The 22,326-nt window shown below is 35.6% G+C and overlaps 5 protein-coding genes across 11 annotated transcripts; 4 read left to right on the plus strand and 1 right to left on the minus strand.

Moving 5' to 3' along the window:
- The first annotated feature begins 229 nt into the window (after positions 1 to 229).
- On the plus strand, positions 230 to 4,871 carry LOC114715818 (uncharacterized). 3 transcript variants are annotated; one of them, XM_028900713.1, is made up of 5 exons: positions 230 to 479; positions 1,502 to 1,658; positions 2,744 to 3,119; positions 3,727 to 4,118; positions 4,583 to 4,871. In XM_028900713.1, the coding sequence occupies exons 1-5, from the start codon at positions 380 to 382 to the stop codon at positions 4,692 to 4,694; spliced, it is 1,137 nt and encodes a 378-aa protein (XP_028756546.1). In that variant the 5' UTR covers positions 230 to 379; the 3' UTR covers positions 4,695 to 4,871. The 3 variants fall into 3 exon arrangements, with proteins under 3 accessions (XP_028756546.1, XP_028756547.1, XP_028756548.1); XM_028900714.1 differs by having other exon boundaries at positions 3,730 to 4,118; XM_028900715.1 differs by having other exon boundaries at positions 2,744 to 3,101; positions 3,730 to 4,118.
- A 1,506-nt stretch (positions 4,872 to 6,377) lies between these two features.
- On the plus strand, positions 6,378 to 9,149 carry LOC114715821 (uncharacterized). 4 transcript variants are annotated; one of them, XM_028900720.1, is made up of 6 exons: positions 6,378 to 6,488; positions 6,593 to 6,663; positions 7,656 to 7,704; positions 7,822 to 7,928; positions 8,560 to 8,642; positions 8,743 to 9,149. In XM_028900720.1, the coding sequence occupies exons 1-6, from the start codon at positions 6,437 to 6,439 to the stop codon at positions 9,035 to 9,037; spliced, it is 657 nt and encodes a 218-aa protein (XP_028756553.1). In that variant the 5' UTR covers positions 6,378 to 6,436; the 3' UTR covers positions 9,038 to 9,149. The 4 variants fall into 4 exon arrangements, with proteins under 4 accessions (XP_028756553.1, XP_028756554.1, XP_028756555.1 ...); XM_028900721.1 differs by having other exon boundaries at positions 8,746 to 9,149; XM_028900722.1 differs by having other exon boundaries at positions 6,443 to 6,488; positions 7,617 to 7,704.
- Positions 9,150 to 10,489: 1,340 nt separating this feature from the next.
- Positions 10,490 to 14,384, plus strand: LOC114715819 (alcohol dehydrogenase-like 6). Of its 2 annotated transcripts, none has more exons than XM_028900718.1 (10): positions 10,490 to 10,576; positions 10,676 to 10,812; positions 10,960 to 10,997; positions 11,305 to 11,627; positions 12,577 to 12,659; positions 12,771 to 12,846; positions 12,976 to 13,037; positions 13,291 to 13,386; positions 13,501 to 13,662; positions 13,859 to 14,384. In XM_028900718.1, the coding sequence occupies exons 1-10, from the start codon at positions 10,537 to 10,539 to the stop codon at positions 13,973 to 13,975; spliced, it is 1,134 nt and encodes a 377-aa protein (XP_028756551.1). In that variant the 5' UTR covers positions 10,490 to 10,536; the 3' UTR covers positions 13,976 to 14,384. The 2 variants fall into 2 exon arrangements, with proteins under 2 accessions (XP_028756551.1, XP_028756549.1); XM_028900716.1 differs by having other exon boundaries at positions 12,976 to 13,032; positions 13,286 to 13,386; positions 13,859 to 14,010.
- A 1,359-nt stretch (positions 14,385 to 15,743) lies between these two features.
- On the plus strand, positions 15,744 to 16,706 carry LOC114715820 (NDR1/HIN1-like protein 6). Its single transcript, XM_028900719.1, has one exon. The coding sequence runs from the start codon at positions 15,808 to 15,810 to the stop codon at positions 16,570 to 16,572; it is 765 nt and encodes a 254-aa protein (XP_028756552.1). The 5' UTR covers positions 15,744 to 15,807; the 3' UTR covers positions 16,573 to 16,706.
- A 560-nt stretch (positions 16,707 to 17,266) lies between these two features.
- On the minus strand, positions 17,267 to 21,292 carry LOC114715806 (uncharacterized). Its single transcript, XM_028900695.1, has 4 exons — positions 21,027 to 21,292; positions 19,235 to 20,111; positions 18,239 to 18,405; positions 17,267 to 17,720 (listed from the first exon to the last, which is right to left on the minus strand). The coding sequence occupies exons 1-4, from the start codon at positions 21,221 to 21,223 to the stop codon at positions 17,513 to 17,515; spliced, it is 1,449 nt and encodes a 482-aa protein (XP_028756528.1). The 5' UTR covers positions 21,224 to 21,292; the 3' UTR covers positions 17,267 to 17,512.
- Positions 21,293 to 22,326: the final 1,034 nt, after the last annotated feature.

Below are 22,326 nucleotides of genomic sequence, written 5' to 3' on the forward strand. Positions count from 1 at the left end.
GCACATTCTATAGTTTTTTCTGCCGACGTATTGTTGTTTCTTATATTTAGATTCAAATAATAATATTAATAATTTCCTAAAGAGAGAACTATTATTTTTGGTCAAAAATATTGTTTTATTTTTGGGCAGCACGTTTTTATTAACAGTGCCAATTTGGCGTTTCAAGAACTCTTTTAGAAACGGTCTTTGACGCCGAAACCCATAAACCCTCCTCAGTTTGATCGAAGGCAGGAAGAAGCAGAAGCTTCAAAGCCCTCCTCTTCTCTCCGCTCACCGGAAAAACAAAACAAAACAAAAAACCAGAGAGAAAACTCTTCTGTCACCTGGTGGACATCTAACATTAATGGAAAGCTCAAGCGGATAACAGCAGGTAGTGAAAATGAGAAAGAAGCTCCTGATGGCTGCAAGAGGAGGCCTCTCCTTGTCCAATGACAAACTCAGACTCACTCGCTTGTCACGTCCCAGACCACCCAAATGGGGTAACTTCCTTTAGCTCTTTCGGTTCTCTTTTTTGTGATTTGCTACTTTTGGGTCTCCGTGCTTATTCTGTTCTGTGTTTGTTGTTTATTTTTGGCCTGTACTTATGCATAAGGGGTTTTTCTGTGAAAATGTAAACTCATTATCGTTTAGATTGTTCAAGGGACTACCAAAGTGCTGTAACGGATGCAAAGGGAGAAATATCAAGTGTGTTGCCTGCGCCTGTGTAATTGCGTTTGATTTGCCGATTTAGCAATTTATATTGGTCATGTGTGTGTGACAAAATCAAGATTCTCAGTATGCATGTAGAGTGATGTGGGGACACCCCTCATTTTTCTTGAATTCTTTGATATATTGTTACTTTTAGCGAAGTAGAAGTAGTGTATGCAACTTGGACAGTAATGGACGTTTAAACTAGAATGTTAAACTGAATAAGAGTTGGGTACCCTGGATCAATTTAAAAATCTATTGGTTGCTCATTGAGTTAATGATTTGATGGAGTGGTAATATTAGTTTGCACTGTACCAACTGCTACAAGATCCCATGGTCAAAGAACGAGCGCAAAAGGTTTGTCGGAGGGGAGAAAAAGGAGAGCTAGCAAAGATAGTTCGGAGATCAAAATTGTCTTAGAAAAACAGGATTCATTCTTAAAAGTAGATGCTGAGGATCTATGGCCTACAACATGCGTCTATAAAAACCCAAAGCTTCTTAAAATATATGGCAGAACAAGTATTTTTCCTTATATACCCAAATCCTCTTCTCTATATCTTGTATCGCAATCCTTTAAACAAGGGCGTGGTTGTGCTGTTGTTCATTAACATGGCTGGATATCTTTGTTAAATGCCATAATGTTATCAGAAGCATATTTTTGTGGTATCGTATAACTTGAAGTTCAATTCCTTAGTTTTCGTTAATCTCATGCAATTGCTGCTTTGGCATCAATTTTGAGAGTCTAATTCAAAGCCAAGGTGTTATATAATATTTTGAATTATTATGTAATCGTATTCACCATGTTGATTGGCAGTGCTCATTGAGGCAAACGGTTCTGTTGGTCAGTCAAATACTCAGTGGCGTGGATGGTCGTATGCTGCTTCTGTACCTTCTGACAAGCCAAATTATCAGAAACGTCAAAAGCTTTCAAGAGATGAAAGGAAAGCCATGGTGGAGTCTTTTGTGAAGAAGTATTTCCTCAAATTCATCCCTCCTTCTTTTTCTCTCTTGTTTGGCCGGTGCTTAATCAATTTTGAAGCCATGATTATTGAAAATTTTTTGAAGTTTTTTGCTACCTGCTTTGTTTTGAAGTACTTAAATTATTTAAGCAAATTGTAGGACAGTCAAATAAGAATATTTTATATTGCATTTAGGGGACAATATGCAACATCCAGAGTTGTTTCAGCAGCTTATTAGAAGACCAAAAGACATTGATCCAATAGCGCATTTTCTTTTGAAATTTGCTGGAATAGTAACTGCTTGTTACTGTTGCAGACTAAGTGACCATATCAAAGTAGTATGATTTTATTTTTTTCCTGAGAATTCTGGTAATTCCATAAAATTTTACCAAAATAAATTGAACATTTTAATTGAAACAGATCACTTATTCATTATTTCCTAATTGCTATTGAATTGCATGTTTATGGAAATAATCAAATTAATGAAGTTAATTGAATTCTTTTTTAGTTATGTTGGAATTACTCCCGCTGTCCCCTTCTTTTCTTTGGTTAATTTGTGAAATACAAAAGGGAAAGCAGTCATTGTGAATACATGTACTTCATTCATTTGAGGGGGAATCTGTAAGTTGCTTAATGTTTTCCACAATTGGGCATCTGACAAATTTTGATCATACTTAAGTGTCTTGAATCGTTTAAAGATTACAGTGTGCAAGGATTTCAAAGATAAAAAAATTAATAGTTTTTAGGGTGTTGGTCTTAACCCTTGGTATGACAAAGGGATACTCAGAGGAGAAGAAATTTTATTTTGCATGTGTTTTTAATTGTTGTCCTGATTATGTGGTCAAGAACAGGATCTTCCCTTCTCTTAAAAAAATTGACTTAAAAGGCCACCAAGCATTTGTAGAAGCTGGGGGGGGGGGGATTTTATCAACATAACATCATCTGAGTTGGCATCACTATCTTCACGCTTCATATATTATAAATTAGTTGAGGAGAGAAATCCTGTCGCATCTGAGGTTTGGTATAGTGGAATATTGTGCTTATATTTCATATTAGCCAATAATGGACGTTGAAACTAAATCTTCTTTTCTCTTCAGGTACAGAGAAACAAATGATGGGAAATTTCCACATGTTAAGCATACTATGAAAGAAGTTGGTGGCAGTTACTATGTTGTTCGAGAAATCATTCAGGAGTTAAAATACAAGTCCAAATTGAATTCTTCAAGCAACATGGATAAGAATTTGGCGGGAAAAGATAACATCAGTGTGAATAAATTTGGGACCACTGAAACTGTAAAGGTTCCCTCTGATACTACTGAGACTGGAAAAGACAGGCCTATCCAAGATGACGGTCAATTGGCAATTTTAGATGAAATTGATGCTGGGAATGAGCATCGGGAAGATGAGAGAAGGCCACCAATTACCTCATATGAAGGGAGCTTGTCTAGAGAAGCTGTAATCACCTCTTCTCCTGTAAGCATCAAACTGAATTTATTGAGCGGCTTTCAATTAACAGTATGTCTAAAGATTTGGTTTTTGACAGAGCTTAATGGCGTTTTGCAATCCATGTAGTTGACCCCACCTAGTAGGATAAAGGTTTATTGTTGTTGTAGTTTGTTCTTTACATTTTATCAACTGAAATGCTTACCAATACTATAGAGGTCCAGTTGAAGAAATTGAGTTTGCTACCCTCTTGTTTTTATTTGTTATATTAATTTACAAAGTCCAGACTAAAAGTCACCGCTAAATCTTTGTAATTTTGATCCTCCGGCTGACGACAAGTATTTTGTGAACTTACTTTGATAGGGAAAAAAGAACGATAGGGCATTGGCATACATTGTGAACTTTATTAGTAATGCTTTCTAATAGCAATTAACATGCAATCAAATAGAGACAAATTATTAATGGTTGATGGCTTTACTTGTTCATCAGAATTGCATGGCATTCCTTTGTCATGTCTTTGCGTAGACCCTCCGGCTGTCCTGGCTTCATTTGATCATCTTTTTTGTACTTTTAGATATTTTATCACTGTTAAATTGACTTTGTTGTAACACTAATCCTTTACCTTTGATCTTTATAGCAGGACAATCATTTATTTGCTGATGAAAGTGACCGGTTGCAAAGAGAAGCTGAACATTCCAAATCGAATCAGTGGACACCAACTGATTTCAGGACTGAGGAAGCGGAGTCTAGTTGTTCTGATTTTGTTGTTTCTGAAACTCGTCCAATGAAAGATGAGGTGCATGACATTTCTGCTCCTTGTAGTGAAATGTCTGGAAGTAGTCAGAGCAAAGATCTCGATTCTGAGTTATCTGATACGGAAAATCATATGATAATGAAGAAAACGAACATTGAGAAAGCTGGACGTGAGAGAAGAGAGCATGATGCGTTGAGAGACCTTCCCAGTATTGACGGTCCAAAGCATACAATGGAGCAAGTTCATGGAACCTTAGAAGTGAGTGAGTCAAAAATGTAAGTCTTCATAATTGTCACTCCTTAGAAGATACCATCTAATTGAAATGGCTTTGATTCATGATATGAAATGGGATGTGGTGGGAATACATTTAATTGAAAATTCAATGTTTCATTCCTGTCTTAAGTTTTCATATAAAACATTTATAAAACAACTTCAAATCAAGTTAAAAATTTAAACTATGTTTAAAGAATCAGAAATAAATATGGCGTTAGAAAATTTTAAAATTAATGCATATTTTTGTAAAATCAATACTCAGAGAATTCTGTTAAAGAAATATGAAAGCTATGTAAAGCTTGATTTGTTTCTTAGAATGAAATTTACATTGAAGTATTGTTTCATGCAGTGAAACACCTCGGTTAAAATGAGGCCATCTTGTTTTTCATCCTGTGAAATGTACATTGAACTTTTCCATCTTTAATATTTTGTATGTTAAGGTTGTTTGTTCTCTCCCATTGTCCAGAGACAACTCTAATAGGGAGATCGGTGATGCTGAGGCTCCAAAGAAAACAACTTTGTGGGGAAGTCTGAAGTCATTTGCGGATGGCATCATGAACATCTGGAAAAAACTATGAAGTCATGTGTTGCAACTTAGAAGAAATTTAATCTTCACTTTACAACTGACGGTGTTTCCAATTAGGGGTCATGAACATTGTCTGCTGTGTTGTTGCCTGACAACCTTATTGCAAAATTTTGCATCTCCATTCCGGGAATTTCCTGACTTTTCTTGAGGCTTTTCGGTTAACTTTCTTTCAGTGTTCGAGCTGACAGCTCATTTGTACAGGAGTTTCTATTCTCTTGCTGTGGGGAAGAAAAATGATTTTGATCATGCGGATGGTTTCTTTGTATGTTACAAACAATTGGAAGGGATATATAGAATGTTGCGATTTATGGATTACCATGTTGGTGTATGAATCTGCCCAATATTGAAATTGTGTTGGTGTAATATTAATTGATTTTTAAACATTTTCCTGTTTAGAGCTGCATAATGCTGACCATGGAGACCATTTATGATGCTAAATATAGTACTAAATCTTTGCACTACAAAATGAGTCTTATATTAAGAAATGAAAGAGTAATATTTTAAATGAAGCCATATACTGAGCTGTTATTTGCTCATATACTTTTGATTCTTAACGTAAGACTCAATTAATTTGAGTAGATTAATGATGTTAATTAAATTATTTAGTATGGTTTGTTTTTTTTCCTAAGACACTGTAAGTATTATCTTTATTTTCTTTCCTCCTTCTCCTACTTAATTATTATGGAGAAAATATTAATAGGGTTACTTTGAGAAAAATTGATTATGTTGGTTTAACTTGAAGCACTGTTGAGTAGATTTGACTTTCCTCTTCTACTCTTCCCTTTCAATATTCATCTCTCCTATTGGATTAAAATTTGAGTAGCCCCAATTTAATATTTTTTGAAATTACTAATAAAATGTCAAATTATTAAAAAATAAATAATAAATTTGAAAATGCTAAACTCCAATTAAAAACTACAATAAACATTTAAAAATAATTTCAAAAATGTTAAATATATACTGCTCAAATTTTAATCTAACAGTGGAGAGAGGAGAGGGAGAGAAAGTGGATAAAAGTTGTAAAAAAGAGAAACTAGGAGATGTTTGGATGAATTTAACGCAAATAGAAAACTCATTCCACATACTCATTTTATATATTGTAAAATTATTTTTAAAATAATTATTTGATTTTTATTCAAAAACTTTTTAAGTTTCTGTCGAGCACTAAATATCAATGATTCTCTCAAGAATTTGAATCTGGTTCATCACATTATTATATTGGATTATTAGATCCGGTTGGATTTTTCGAATCTTTTTGAGGTGGGAAAGATTAGATTAATGGGCCTGCTCTCATTAAAGCCCAAATGTCTTTACACGGGCTCATAGACGCGAGTTAAAAAGGTTCAATTCCCTCAATTTATTATAATTATTATTTGTTTTTTTTTTTTTAAGAAAAAAAGGGCTCAATCCATTCCCTGGGTTACTCCTCACTCGGTCACTCCTCATCCCTGTGTTCTCCAGCGTTATTCGCATCAGCGACGAGAGAGTCCGGATTTATACCCCACCCCTCTCTGTCTCTTTCCCGCGCACAGGCGAGAATCCATAATAATACCTAACCCTCAATTTTTGGTCGTTATTCTGATACGGTGTTCTGGAAGCGTCTTCTTCGTTGGTCCTCAGGAAAGTAATCATCTTCTGCTCTCCAATTCGTAATCCCAAGAACTTGATAGTCTCATCTCTTCTTTTCTGAGGAAAAAAGAAGCTGCATCTCCAGGTCGGTGCAAATAATCGGAGATGGCGGCGGGTAGGGAAGTTCGAGAATATACTAACCTAAGCGACCCGAAAGGTAATTGATTTTGATTTCTTTTGGTGCGTGAAATTTTCTTCTTCTTCCACCCCCTCTTATTTTATAGTTTTTAGGTTTGATTTAATTTCGTTTTGAATCTGCAGACAAAAAATGGGCTAAAGGAAAAGATAAGATAGACGATGAAGACATTACTTTTCAACGTATGGTTGCCAAGGTTAGCGCATTGAATCGCCCTCCCCCGCCTTCTTTTTCCTTGAATGCTTTTTATTTTTCCCCGCTTTCCATTTTTGGCGAATCTATGTGAGGCTTTAAATGATTGTTGAGCACTCATATGCTGGCCAAAAGAAAAATTGAGCACCCATATGCTTGTAAGCTTAAGCTTGAGTTTGAATGTTGTGCTAATCTTTAGTGGTTGGGCTCGATTTGTCACTTAAAAGGAACTCTTTTACAATCTACTTATATACACCAGGAATTACCTCGGAATGGACTATAAAATGCAGCTTGTGCAACTAAGCCGATGCATTCATACCCATAATTCTTTTTCTGTAGTCTTCATACTATATATATAATCTTCTTCAATCCTACACGGTTTTCTTTGGTTGTTATATGCACAAGTAGAAAGAAACTTAACACGAGGTGGAAACTTACGGGTATGCGGTATGCCCAGCCTGCACCTATCCTCATGAACGAATGGTGTGCAGGGCATCCTTATCTGAGTCTAAGCCCTTATCATCTGGTATCTATCACTTGGTATCATAAATACTATATGAGGGTACACGATACTAGATGTTGTTTACAGAACTCTGGCATTCATAGGATGGCCTGGCTCTATTTGTGACTTAATTGAAGAATCTGGGTTACTACTTACTCATGCTGTATAATTTAAGTTTCTTCTCTTTCATTTGTGAGAGCAGTAAATGGGCTACACAAGTTGTATACTTCTCTCTTGAAAACTTTTTATTTGTTTCTTTTCTGTTTTGGCTCTCTTTTGGCCTATCATTTCACTTTGTTGATTCCTTCTACAGCTTTTATTTGGTCCTAAATAAATTAGGACTATGATGAAGGGACCAGTTTTAACCGTCATTGTAATTATACCTACCTTGTCTCGCACTTAAAATTATTTTATGTTGCAATTTGAGAGATTTTGCTGATAACATGCCCCGGCAGGGATATTGGCTTCCTGTACCGGGTGGCTGATGCAAGCAGATGCAAGAGGTTGCTGGAGAGCGTGGAGGTTACCTTCATGGGCGAGGGGGTACCACTTTACCATGATTGCTTTTGTCTGTTGCATGTGTTCCTGCACTTGGTCTTATCTGTTGCCATTATATTACCTTAGTTGCTTTGATCTCCTTTTGAAATTTTATATATGCAGCATTGGACAGTGATGATCTACTCTATCTCAAGGAGCAGATGGAAGCTGAGGAGGATGCTGAGCGCCTCCTGCGTCGTACTGAAAAACGGGCATTTGCTGCATTTAAGATATCCTTTTCTGGTCAGCCATACTGAAGGAGCTGTGTCTTCTTATTCTTCTTGGGTTCATAACTGTTTCTTATATCATAGAACCACAGTTTAATTAACTGGTTAGCAATGTGCACAATTTAATAATCTTTTCTGTGACTGCTTAAAAATGAATGGAACTGTGATTTCAATATGTATTATTTCTTCCCTTCTGTTCCTGTATGTTCTCCCTATCTCCTAGAGAGTAGAATTATGGGTGTTTTAATTATAACTATTTGAATTCTATTCCTTTTCTATTACTTACCTTTGCATCATTTTTCATTTTATTTTCTGTTATTTTGAAAGCAAGACACATTGATTCTTTCATCGAAATGTTTTGAGTACTCTTGTTGATTTTGTCGGTTGTAGTTCAGTTTTATAAAACTGACAAAGTAATGATTTGGTGATCTCAAACGAATACCGAAGGGATTGTTTTCTGTGAAAGAGTATCACAACGGATGCAAATGTTTCAATAATTTCTATTGACTTGATTAATCCAAATTCAACCCAGGTAGTTTTTAGCTGATGTCATCATTATTTGATAATGACAACGCTATGATAAAATTACCCGTGCTTTAAGTTGTGTTCTGGTGTTTCCTTGACAAATGGACACAGAGCTGCAAACTTGGCGGATTCTACCCCTGCATCAGTACCCTTACCACTTCGTGTTGAACCAAAACCAAAGAGCGGGATAAGGTAGATCTTTTCTCTTCCCTCCCCCTTCTCTTCCCCCTTTATTCATATCTTATTGTTGTTCTGGTTCTGGTGTTGTTCATAGTCTATATCCTTTGTGATGTAGGCAGCAAGATCTGCTGAAGAAAGTTGTGGAAATTAAGCCAAAGCGACCGAAGCTTTCTAGCCCATCTGATGGCAATCAATCAACCCCAGTTCCAAGTAATGCTAATATTACAAAACGTGAGTCTGAGAGTGAAAGACTGAAAGAGAAGGGACAGCAGTCCTTGTCAGAAGCAAATAAGAAACAGCCTTCATCAGGGGAATCACAAGAGGCAGAAGGAAAGATTAAGATGGATAATCCTGCTGGTGGATTGCTCGGCTTGGCATATGACACTAGTTCTGATGATGAAGAGTGATGGATGATGAAGGCTTTTAATGGTGGAAAACTACTAATCCTCTTTGTAGCTTCAGTACAGAGTGCTTTTTCTTCGTTTACCATTTAAGTGTCTTGCCATGTTACTCTGAAAATTCTGCACATGAAGCATTCATCATAAAAAAAAGAATTAAAAAGGATGACTGGTGAGCTATTTACAACCAGAGGGAAGATGAACTTAGTGCATGCCTTAATTTCATGCTGTGATGATAATGTGCCAGTTTTGCTTGTCTTCTCTACATTGTTAATGATTTACTCTGCATCTGGATGGTTTGTGTATCCACAATTTGCTTTGATGTCCCTGTTTTTGTTGGTGTTGCAAAGATTGTTTTTAGGGTGATTCAATTGTAACTTAGAAAACTGTTTATAACAAGACGTTTTTATTTATTTTTTATTTATTTAATATCTTGATTTTAGTTTTGCTTTAGGTTATAATCCTTTGACTTCTTTCAAAGATTAAAACGGGAACAAGCATTCAAGCTATCTTCAAATTTCTATGCGCCCTCATGTTTGATTCTTCAAAATGGGCTCTGCATTTGTTGGCTTTATGGCCTAACTAAATTCCCAATCCAGTAATTCCCAGGTATATCCTTGCAGAGGCGACTCGTGGGCCTTGTTTTGTGTATTATTAATTGTTTACGAAAAAAAATTACAAAATTTATTTATGTTGAACGTGTTTATTAACATATGAAGAGGAAGGCTCAAAAAAAAAAAAAATAATTATATGCCGTCATTTCTCAAGGCGTTCGCAATTGACGAAAACTAAATACACAAAAAAATTATTTATTGATTGAACTTCTATGACTTAATTTTTTGGATATTACAATGGTATAATTAATCTGGCGGTGGTAAAAAAATTTAATAGCTCTTGATAAATTTTAAAAATGTTAAATTATCAATTTAAGACAGGTTGAGTGATAATTTTATGGTTAATTTTAAATTATTTTAAAATTCACTTATAATTTTAATAAAATATAAAATATTGTTATAATTTTATTTATCTATTATTCTCTCTCAGTTCAACTGGGAAAATATGTAAGAAAATAAGTAAAAACGTAATTAAAAGCATTTTACTCAAATTTAATTAGAATTTTATATAATTTATAATACTTCATAAATTTGTTTGCCTTTCTATGTTATTTCAACTGACGACATTTTTCGGCCAAAAAAAAACTGACAACATTTATATGGCGGGGAAAAAAAAAACAGTTTTTTTTTAATTGAAAAAGCCCCTCCCTCCCGGGGGGCGGGGGTGTAAAGTTTCCCCCGCGCCCAACTGTCAATTGACCAACCTCGCGTACCTACCACCGTCTCTCTCGCACCATGACATACTGCTGCCGAGTTGAGTTGTTAAATTTCAATGTGGGTCATCGTCCTCCTTGCTGACCCATCTCACTTGCAAAGGTTCTTTCACCAACCTCCGTAACTTTTGGTTTTGGAGCTTGCTACGCCTCCTTCTTCGTTCCTAATTCTTACAGAGAAATGCCGCTTTCACCAGCCCCTCAAGTCATCACCTGCAAAGGTAGATTGTGTTATTATCAATCAATCTGTTTTCTTTCTCTGCTAAAATCTCTGTGGTTGATAAACAAATGAATCAATATGTGCATTTGATGTGAAACAGCTGCGGTGGCATGGGGACCTGGAGAGCCATTGGTAGTAGAGGAAGTTGAAGTGAACCCTCCCCAACCTTCGGAGATTCGGATTAAAGTTGTCTCCACCTCTCTCTGTCGCAGCGATATCTCCGCTTGGGAATCCCAAGTATTCTTCCCCTCCCCCTTTATTATTATGCCTTTGCTTTATCTTCAATCTCCTTGTTTTGATCCCCCATCCCTCTTTCCGTATAAATGTGATACTTATGTTGAAACAGGGGTTAAACATCTAACAGGAAGTTCTTTCTCTGTGCAGACCTTATTTCCTCGAATATTTGGCCATGAAGCGTCAGGGTAACAAAATTCTTTTGCTCTACTAAGTTGATTAATGCATAATGAGTCGTAATTGATCCTTAAATTATTATTTTAGCATCATTATTTTTCTTTATATTACCCAATAAACCAGCATGACAATTAGACAGAACTTTGAGATGCCTCGTTCTGTTGAAGTGATGATCACATAGGGTATAGCTGATTTTAAACATTATTGTGACAATCATGAGATGCATTATCGCTCTGAGGATGTCACTTTAGGAACTAACTGACTGTAACTGATATAATATCCTCAACAGATGATGGATACTCAGTACTTGGTTTGCAGGATTGTTGAGAGCGTGGGCGAGGGAGTGACTGAATTCAAGGAGGGAGACCATGTGCTGACTGTCTTCATTGGAGAATGCATGACATGCAGGCTGTGCAGATCTGGGAAAACAAACGTATGTCAAGTTCTGGGATTGGAAAGAAGAGGTTTAATGCATAGTGATCAGAAAACACGTTTCTCAGTAAAAGGGAAGCCTGTTTATCACTATTGTGCTGTCTCAAGTTTCAGTGAATATACAGTGGTGCATTCTGGGTGTGCAGTCAAAGTCAGCTCCAATGCTCCTCTTGAGAAAATATGCCTTTTGAGCTGTGGTGTTGCTGCAGGTAATTCTTCTAACTTCCATGTATATGACATTAGCTCCGTGTGAAATGCAGGGTGGAACAACCGGTAGATCAACATATAAAATGTGTCTAATTGGCCAAAAGTAAAATTTTAAGGAACTGAGGTGGTGGTCCAGCTGAGTTTTTCAGTTTTTTGTTGTTAACCCCAAGGAATGACTGGAGGAGGCATGGTTCATGCGTCCGTGTAGGCATTTTCTTAACATATTGTTTTATATTTTAATGACAATTATGTGTAATGGAGAAGTCTAACTGTAGTGGTAATATTATGACTGGAGATCTTCTCAACAAAGGATCACGAAGTAAATAATTCTGCGTCATGTGAATTGTGTGAAAAGTCAAAGATATCACGTTTTTCACATGCCACATTCCTTGGCAACTGATAATAAGTAGTAATTGCTGACCCATCATGACAGATGATCTAGTTCAAGCTACTTGACGTGTTTTATTCAACTTTACGGCTTATTAGACTTCTTTCACCTAGCTCAAGTTTTGGCAAAATTTGCCTACCATTTTCTTCAGCTTTTAGGTTCTGAATGCTATGATTAATAACTTTTAAAACACTTTCTCGGTTGCTATTAGAAAATTGGAAAGATAATCAATTCATATTGTTTGCTTAAGACTGAATTTGTTCTTTCAAAGTGGTGGCAAGTCTTGTAGCCAAGATAGTGCGGGTTAAGATTTGAATCCTCTGAAACAACTCTCAGGGCTTAGCAGCTTGTAGCATATAACACATATGCTGCTCTTTAATTTTTCTCCCTTATTCATCACCACGAAACTCGCTGATTTTTTGTAATTACCTGCAATATATATAATGTATTCTTTACACTGTGTGGACCATAGTTCTTGGTAAAAGTCGTTTCTCAATGGAGCATAATATTTTTCCTTTTGTCATTGTTGGGTTGGTTTGGTTGATCATAAATTACCACATTAGGTCTGGGCGCTGCATGGAATGTTGCTAATATATCAGAAGGATCAACAGTAGTGATATTTGGACTGGGAACTGTTGGCCTTTCTGTAAGTAGAAGGATTCGCTAGCCATCAACTTCTGTATCCCCTTAGCTTTTTTAAAGATGAGAGATGCTCCATTCTAGTTTGTAATGAGACAATGACTTTCCTTGTAATTAGGTTGCGCAAGGTGCTAAACTTAGGGGGGCATCTCGAATAATTGGTGTGGACAACAACCCTCAGAAGTGTGAAAATGGTATTAGGATCAGTTCTCTCTCTCTCTCTCTCTCTCTCTCTATATATATATATATATATATGTTAATTTAAATTTGAGCCTAGGCTAATCTTCGTTTTTACATGTTTGCCATGTTGGTTGTTGCTACAGCTAAAGCTTTTGGAGTTACAGAAGTTGTTAACCCAAATTCCTTTGATGAACCTATCGCACAGGTATTTGTCAATGTCATTGTGAAAATTGTGATTCAGCCTTTTGTAATTGTCTATAGAAGATAAGACATACTAATTGTGACAGATAATTCTCAAATGTGAGCCAGGAAAAGCGAGGGGCATCGGAACAAATTAGTTCCCTCTTATTCATAATTTGAATGGACATAATATGATTTTGCTTCAGCAGATAAATTCGTTATGAACTCAAAAAAGATTATTGGAGTTGTAACAATTATTTATACGTCGAGCATTTCAGGTTATTAAGCGCATGTCCAATGGTGGAGCTGATTTCTCTTTTGAATGCGTCGGTGATACTGATATGATAACCACTGCATTGCAGTCATGCTGTGATGTAATACTCTAAACCTGCGTAACTAAAGATCTTGTTTTGTTGTTGATAGATTTTTTATACAATGAACTTGAAATTATACCGCAATTACATTGCATCTTTCCTTTTTCCTCGTAGGGATGGGGTTTGACTGTTACCCTTGGTGTGCCAAAAGTGAAGCCTGAGATGTCAGCTCACTATGCACTGTTATTAATGGGAAGAACATTGAAAGGATCTTTGTATGGAGGATGGAAACCCAAATCTGATTTGCCTTCATTAGTTGAGAAGTATGTGAATAAGGTAACAGCAACAGCAACTGCAATATTTCCCATGATCCGTGATTCCTTTGTACATATACGCTTGAACAAATGTGCAAAAATACAACTAGCCCAAATGTTCAACAGTATCATTTGACCCAACTTGTGGCTTTCTCCTCATGTCTTTAAGCGGTGATTTTGTGAAGAAATACCTATTAATATCTTTATTAAATGTGCAGGAGATCGAGATTGACGATTACATAACGCACGATTTGCCATTTGACGAAATTAACAAAGCTTTCAATCTCATGAGGGAAGGAAAGTGTCTGCGCTGTGTTATCCACATGCCCAGGTAAATCCTGTGGCTTCTTGTTTTCTTGAATTAAAAGCAAAAAATGGAATATCATTGGAGAAGACAACGAACTTGTCTGCAAGAGTTATTTGTACGGACAACATTGTTCATGGTTTGTCGTCAATGTCTTCAAGAACCCAACATCATGCTGCCGTTACTATGTTGAATTCCTGCGGCCAAGTAGGCTTTCTACCAAGTGAAATGTTTCTTCCCATGGCATTAGAACTGGAAATAAGTGACTGGGACCTAAGAGGTGAGCTCTAGGATCTTTCTGTTTTGAAGGCTTATGAATGAGAGCCAATTAATGAACACTTATTTTCGTGCGCGTGAAAAATTGACTAATTGTTAATGTTTTGTGGATGTAAGGTTTCGTTTTTAATACGTTTGAGTATTAATCACTGAACTATGAGGAACCTCGTCATTGATCTTCCGTACTGGACAGTGCAAAAAGCCAAAAAGCTAGACAATAAGCCCTTCTATTTATAAGGCGTACATACATACATACATATAAAAGGTTTTATATCAACATTTGTCAATGTATCAATATTCAAATGCCTTAATGTTTCATTGTAAATTTGAGTCTCCGGTAAGGTTTTTAGCAGAGTATCTATAAAGGAATATAAATGATAAATTATATGCTAAACAATTTTAACCTCAAATCTCTTCATATAGGACTGAAATCCAAACAGGGAGTAGGTAAGGGAGAACTTTTCTGTGTATTTGTTAATGAATTGCAAACTATCGTTTAAACACACCCTGAAATATAATTAGTTCGGAAATTAGTATAAAAGATAAAGTAATTAAGAAATACTACCTTCGGTCCTTAATATAAGACATTGTTTGACTTTTATTTTGGTTCTAAATATAAGATTTCAATTTACTTTGTCTTTCATATTTATATTTTTTTTTTAAGATAGTCCTTTTAACTATGATAATTCTAGCAACTATACTTAATTAGCAAGAATTTTTTTTGAAAAAACAACACCTATTTATTATAAATAACTAACTTAACTTATTTTTTTAATCTCCTCAAATTTGTCAACTAGCTCTTATAATTAACACCGGAAGTAGTATTAATCTGGGTGCGTCTGAAATTTCATGTGAATAAATATCAACCGAATGTATTATAAAAGATTAATTCTGAAAACTTCGGAAGGTGGGGAAATTATGTTTTTCAAAAAGGAAATTTATTTATTAGACAAAAAATATGCGCATATTTTTCTCAATATTTAAACATTTCTTATAAATATTCATTTGTATGTCTCAGTGAAAGCCGAACTTACAAGCACATAGTCGGAACTTTTGACGGTTTTTCTTTTCTTTTTCTCCCCCCCCCCCCCTCTCATATTCCCCTCTTATTGCTCAAAATTACTTATTCACTTAAATTTTAATTATTTCAAGGGAGAAACCAAATTAGAGCTGACTTTTGGAGAGTAAACAATGCTAGATTGCTAACCTTATTTTTCTGACTCGCGACATTTGTTTTTTCGTTTTTTTTTTTTTTGAAAGATTCTGACTTGTGACCTTGATGACGAAGAATGCATCAGTTCCCCCTCTCTCTAAGCTAATGAGAACTCGTATCATTCGTGAAATCCCAACTTTTAGATAACCTAACAAAAGCTATTCTGTCTCTTTGAATGCTGTTTTTAGGTAAGGAAGGTAACCTCATCCCTGTCGCTCGTGACACCAATCAAGTTCACATTCCAACACATCAATCTTCCCAACAGAAGTCAAATAACCAAACTCTTTATATCTCCATGCTCATCACCATTGAAACAATGCTTTTTCACTAGCGTCCTTATTGCTCGTACAAAGAACCAAAGGACACTCTCATCCATGGCAGATCATCAGAGAATCTATCCCATGGAAGCCACAGAAGCACCACCACCTTCACCACCAACGGCGCCACTGATGCTGCCAGGCTCATCAAGATCGGAAAAGAGTGTTCCGGTGATGGCACAGCAACACCCTGCGTTAATACAACATGCTAGGCCTGTAATCCACCCACCTAAACCAAAGAGAGGTTGCTTTTGTAAATGCATATGCTGGACACTAGTCTTGCTTATAATCCTACTCATCATGTTGGGAGCAACTGCAGGAATCATCTACCTAGTTTTCAAACCAAAGCTTCCCAATTACTCAGTAAACAGCCTAAGGATAAGTGATTTGAGGTTGAACTTTGACATGACTCTGTATGCAAAGTTTGATGTGAAGATTACAGCGAACAACCCAAACAAGAAGATTGGAATTTACTATGAGAAAGGAGGAGGGTTGAGTGTGTGGTACTCAAACACTCAACTTTGCGAAGGATCATTACCTGAGTTTTACCAAGGCCATCGGAACAAAACAGTACTTGATGTGTCCTTGACCGGTCAAGTGCAAGCTGGAAGCACTTTAATGGCAGCACTGCAGGAACAGCAGCAGACAGGGCGTGTTCCTTTGGAGCTTAAGGTCCACGCACCAGTAGCCATTAAACTCGGGAGGTTGAAGCTGAGAAAGGTCAGAGTCTTGGGTGAATGTATGTTGACAGCAGATAGCTTGTCTGCTAATAATCCGATAAGCATCAAGGCTAGCGACTGTAAATTCAGAGTCAAACTTTAAGTTTTATACACGATGATGATTTCTGCCTTGTTCCCTGCATTTTACCCTACAGTGGCAGCCTCTCACGTTGCCTTGAAGGATTTCTTCTGTGTCTGCATTAGAAGATCTATTCTTTTTCTGAATAAACGTTATCATGGGAAATTAAAGTTTTTTCAATTACCAATCTTCTTTCATCACTAGTAAAGGGAAACTGGCATGTGATATGCTTGAGTTTATTTCTTAAGTGACACTTTCCTAAACATTAAGTGCCGCTAGTTTTGATCTTGACCTTGATCTCCCCCTCCCCGCCTTTTTTTTCTTTTTCTTTTTCTTTTCTTTTGTTTTTCTTCCTCCAAATTTTGTAATCTCAAGGCCCACCCATCTAACCAAAAATAAAAAGAAAAGATTAACTTATGGCCTTCCTCTGGAGGAGAACGTAAAAAATGATAATAGTATAATAGAGCAAGTGCTCAACGACAAGAAGAAACAGCTGTAAGGCAACCAGAAAGCGGACAGACAATTTAAGAACTACTTCAACGTATGCGCCTTTTATAGGAACCACAATACACAATAGCTAACAAGAACAAAATGCTTAAAATATCCAAGGGGATAGTGGTAAATAGTTTATCAGAGGTGCATCATCAAGCTTTGTCGTATAAAACAGTCCATTGTATGCTAATGAAATAAACATACGATACTATAAAAACTTCTATAATTCTCATCAAAACATAAAACTTTAGTGTTTCTCGTATTTCCATACCTATTTTACAAGGCAAGTCAAATGAGGCTTTTAAACAACTAAATAAATTGCAATGTTTAGATTTGCTGAACTCCTCAAGCAATGGGGATTTAATGAACAGACAAGGTACCCCCTCTAATTGAAAATACACTCTATTGCCTGTTATTGTTGTGGGAAAGAAAGCCTTCAGTGTTCATGTGGAGAATGTATGCAATTAAATGATTAATCACCAATTAAGGCACGTGGTCTATGCTCAATAGTGGAAAGGGACATCCCTGTCTGAGAAACTGCTCTGACAAACGCCATGTTTGCAGTTAAAGTTGGAGCGTGCCAATAGTCACCAGTGCCAAAAACAACCTTATTTTTCATTGCCAACTTTCTTGTTGTTGGCAGACCCATCATCCGTTCTGATGGACAATCAGGAACAACCCTGAGAAAATACCCCAGTTTGTTAGAGAAACATATTAAAACTATTAGATCAGACATCAGCAAGTTGAAAAATCAAAACTAACGAACAAAGTTTAAGTGAACTACATAAATACAAAATTAGGGGGAAACTCAAATTCAGCAAGAGCAACTCCACGACTTCAGTAAATGTTTAACTACACAGCACTAGATTTAACTAGGAATAATAAAGAATTAATCTTCCACTTGATTACGTATGACCAATTATTCAAGCATGGTGACCAAGTAATAAACATTGTTATATTCCATAGAGGTTATAAAAGATTATCTTTAATAAGGTGTTAATGCCTTAGCTGGTTCTTTCAATCCGTAAGACAAGGCAAATACTGATAAAAACCTTGCGATGGGGCTGTTCCACAGAACTAGATAACAATGATGGAGTAGCTAAATGATTCTTATGGTTAACAAAACAGCGTATCCCCGGAATTTTCGAAGAATAAAATAAGTGATTTGGCAATTAAATAATATAGTCATCAAATTCACCTTAGGCTATTTATTAATTTGTCAGCTCTCAGTTTCTCATTCGGCCCTCCACACATTAATACCAACTCCTTGAATTCCATATGGACACTCTCACAAATCATGCCTGTCTTTCCACATAACACTCTGCTGAATTCCACATGGATCGGATTCTGAATTTCAGACATTGCCTGAAGAAAAAGGTGAGAAAAACTTCAGCCAAATGAGAAGAATGCTGAGAAAAGCTTTTATAATTTAGAAAAACTACATAAAATACAAAACACATAATTCTACATTGTGCGTTTAGCCCATACTGTGATTTTATCTGAAAAATGCTATTCCATATGATAGAAATCTGATCAGTACTGTAACTGACAATCAATTTAACAGCCTCATTGCTCCAGTTGACTTTCAATAAGGACACTGAAACGAAGAAAACTTGTGGATAAGAGTTTATTGTTATAAAATATTTCTTATTCCTGGTAAATGGTAATCATGTTAATAAGATCTATTAAGATATGGCGAAGTAAGGAAACAAGGAATGAATTATTTACAAGCCAGGAAAGCCATCAAATGTTTAAAATTAAGTCTACAGTTGTAAATGCCATAAAAAAACCGATCGACAGCTAGAAAAAAAAGTTTCAATTTGATCCTTTGAAATTCAAAAGGTCCGATGTGTAGTTAAATAGCTCTGCATTCTAACGAAAAAGAGTTCAACCTCAGGACCAGTCAAACAAGCTCTCACGTTTAAGACCCAAGTACCACATAGCGTGATTAAGTCAAACTTTAAAACTGAATAATCATGATGTGCGTTATCTGACCCTTAGGGATGAATAACCAAACAGATTGGTCTTTTTCTCTTTTGGGAGGAAAAAAACTAGCTGTTCATTGTGTAAATTCATGAAGCCTACATAGTCACTGCTGGGTAGATAACCATTATGATAACATGACTATCTCACCAGGAGAAAATAACATAAAGAAATGAAAAAATGTGGCGCAAATATGGGTGAGATTACTCACTTGACCAACCACAAACTCATAGTTTCCTTTGAATCTCTCCCTCAATTCACTCTCTGGACGAGCCAAAAGATTCTGGGCACCACCATTACTAATTCCTGTTACAAGAGCTATCAAAGCTGTTGTATCAAAGTTTATCAAATCAACTTCTCTAACGTAGTTTCCTGGTTCAGAAGATTCTAAATTTTTAATTTTCAGGGAGCATAATTTCAGTCCCAGAACAATGGAGCAGAATGCATTAGCCATGTTGGCTTCACAATCTTCAACAGAAAGCTGAGGTTGAGCAGTTTTCTCAACTGAAACCCCTAGTTGAGCAGAGTCCACAGTCAAACCTTTGTCAATATGTTCTACCCCTGAAACAGCATCCTTGCTATTGATCGGTTTTATTTCAAGGATGCAAGCGTCTTTATAAGATCTTGCCAGTATGTTTATCCAGTCTCCTTCTGATTCCTCAAATGCATCAAAGTTGAAAACTGAAGGCCCCAATCCAATTTCTGACGCCCCAAACTTATCTTGAAGTTTTTTGTAGACATGGTTTGCAATCCCATTCGCAAAGAAAAGTATAACTGAGGAAGGTCTTAATGTTAAGCTAGATTGTGCAGCAGCTAGGACTTCTTGCATGCGCAATTCTAAACCCTTACTTTTATGACATCTATGCCAAGAAATGTACCTTGGATTTCTATCAGAAACTATAATCCAGACTGGTTTCCTGTTGAAGGTACACACTATATCCACATGGATGTCTTTGAGAGAAGAACAACGACTCTCCTCTCTTCTGACTGTAGGTAAGAGTGGAACTGACTTACAAACTCGAGAAACTCCAGTTATGAAAGGCTGCTGTAGGATGTGCACCACTGCCTCAAGGTGTCCAATGTTGACACTGTATTTGACAATAGAAGATTAACCACTTTGCCATCTAATAGAATTTATAGTTCTGAGCTGAAATCAAGACTAAGAGAAACCAATCCTTTTCCCCTGGTTTCCAAAATGGAAGTTATCTCATCAGGTTAAAGTCTTATTCTAAGGAAATAGACAATACAATAGGCCTAACAAAATGTTTCATCATGTGATAAGCCAAAAAGACCTGGTCTGCTCCATCATCTGCTCAGATGATTAATGACCACAGGAGGGTACTTAATGCCCTCCGCCGACCTCCAACGACAATTAAGTTGACACAAAGAAATCAACTTGAGATATCTCTTAGTTCACGGGGATCCATGTTATCCACACGTTTGAAAATCGGTTTAAAAAAAAAAAGGTTTAGATTGACATGTATAGAAATTCAACATTACTACATTATTATATTATTTTATATAAAGCACATAAATTTCGAAGCTTTCATAACTAATATATGCAAGCATCTTATAAATATATCTATAAACGTTTTTAATTCTCATTTACAAAACGTTATTCCATGAATAGCCCAATGATTCCTGCCCCATTAACAGGATGACACCTTCATGGATAGCTATCAATATATGGTATGTCATAAATTTCGCCTTCCAAAAACTTATTCTCGTCCAAAACAGGCTGCGACGACACAACAGAAGAGAAAAGACGTATTCCTTCAATTTATTATTCGACGAGGAAAACAGACAAAAACTGTATTCATTAACATAAATTTTTTTTAAGGAAAAAAACTGTATTCATTTTTTCTTTCGAACAGACGAGGACTATAACAGTTCGTATCAGCTCAGAAAAGAGAGCGGAAAGCCTCATCAGTCACATTTGAACTAATCCTCCTAGCAGCCAAACAGATGGAAACGCTTGAAAGGCATATAGAAATGAGACGAACCTGAGAGGCGTAGAAGTAGTAGCAGAAGAAGAAGCGAAGCAAGATAGGAAAGAGAGCTCGGAGCGAGCTAATTTGAGAAGGGTGCGGCGGCATGAGTCGGTGATCTTGGTGGAAGCAGGCAACTCTTGAATTCTATCAATAACGAACCTGCATCTCTGCTTCGCCAATTCCACTTCTGCATCTCTCTGCTCCTTCATTGTAGGTATCGATCACACCATCACACAACTTCAGCGTCAAAGGTTTTGGTTTCCGCACAAACACAGGAGTCAGCAAAACAAGCTCCTTCCCAAGCTAATGTAATAACATTGTCATACATAGTACATTATATTATATTTTTCATTTTCATAGCATTAAATAAAAAGAAATTTATCTTTTTTTAATGAATTTAACATTATTTTAAGGGAGAATTACGATTAAATCTCATAAGAAAAAAAATTACAAAATAAGTCTTAGAGGATGTCATTCTCCGTTGTAGGATTGCTCAGTTTATTAGAATCTTTTAGTAGTTATTTTTTTTTGTGGAATTTAATTGTAATTCTTTCTTATTTTAATTTGACTTACAAATATAAAAGTTTACTTTGTAAATATAAATTGTTAAATATAATTTATAAGTTAAGTACTAGTATGTAGTTTAAATTACTTATCTGATCTTTAATATAAAACCTATTTAACTAATTTGATTAGATTAAGAAAGTTAGGTAACTTGGTTAATTATAAAAAATATGATATATTTTTCCTAAAACACTATAATAATCTTCCTTAATATCCTCCTTTCCTCTTCTACTTAATTATGATTGAGTGAGTATTTATAAGGGTAATTTAGAAAAAATCGATAAATATAAGAAATAACTGTTACATTTAGGATTAAAATCAACTATATTAGAGACCAAAAATTAATAAATAATATAGGACCTAATTATTGGGTTGATTTTGATCCTATATTAAAGACCAAAAGAGTATAATTATATTTTAAAACCTTTTTATATGCTCTCCAATAATACTTATTTTATAATGTAAATTACATTACAAAATGAATAACTAAATACGGGAGTTTTTTATGAGAGAATAATTATATCATGTTTTTGGCTAACTAATAGTTTATTTTACTGATTTTCTATAAAAAACAATAATACTGGTTTTTTTAATATAAGAATCAGTTGACCAATTTAAGTAAATTAAGAAAATTTGTGAAGTTAGTTATGTGTAATAATCATGTGTTATTTTTCTTAAAATATTTTTGATAACCAATATTAGGTAAAACTACAATTTGATTAAGGATTTTTTTTAAAAAAAAAGAGAT

Source organism: Neltuma alba, unplaced genomic scaffold, assembly GCF_004799145.2.
Source record: "Neltuma alba isolate B1F8T4 unplaced genomic scaffold, ASM479914v2 tig00011614_pilon, whole genome shotgun sequence".
In the NCBI taxonomy this organism is placed as follows: domain Eukaryota; kingdom Viridiplantae; phylum Streptophyta; class Magnoliopsida; order Fabales; family Fabaceae; genus Neltuma; species Neltuma alba.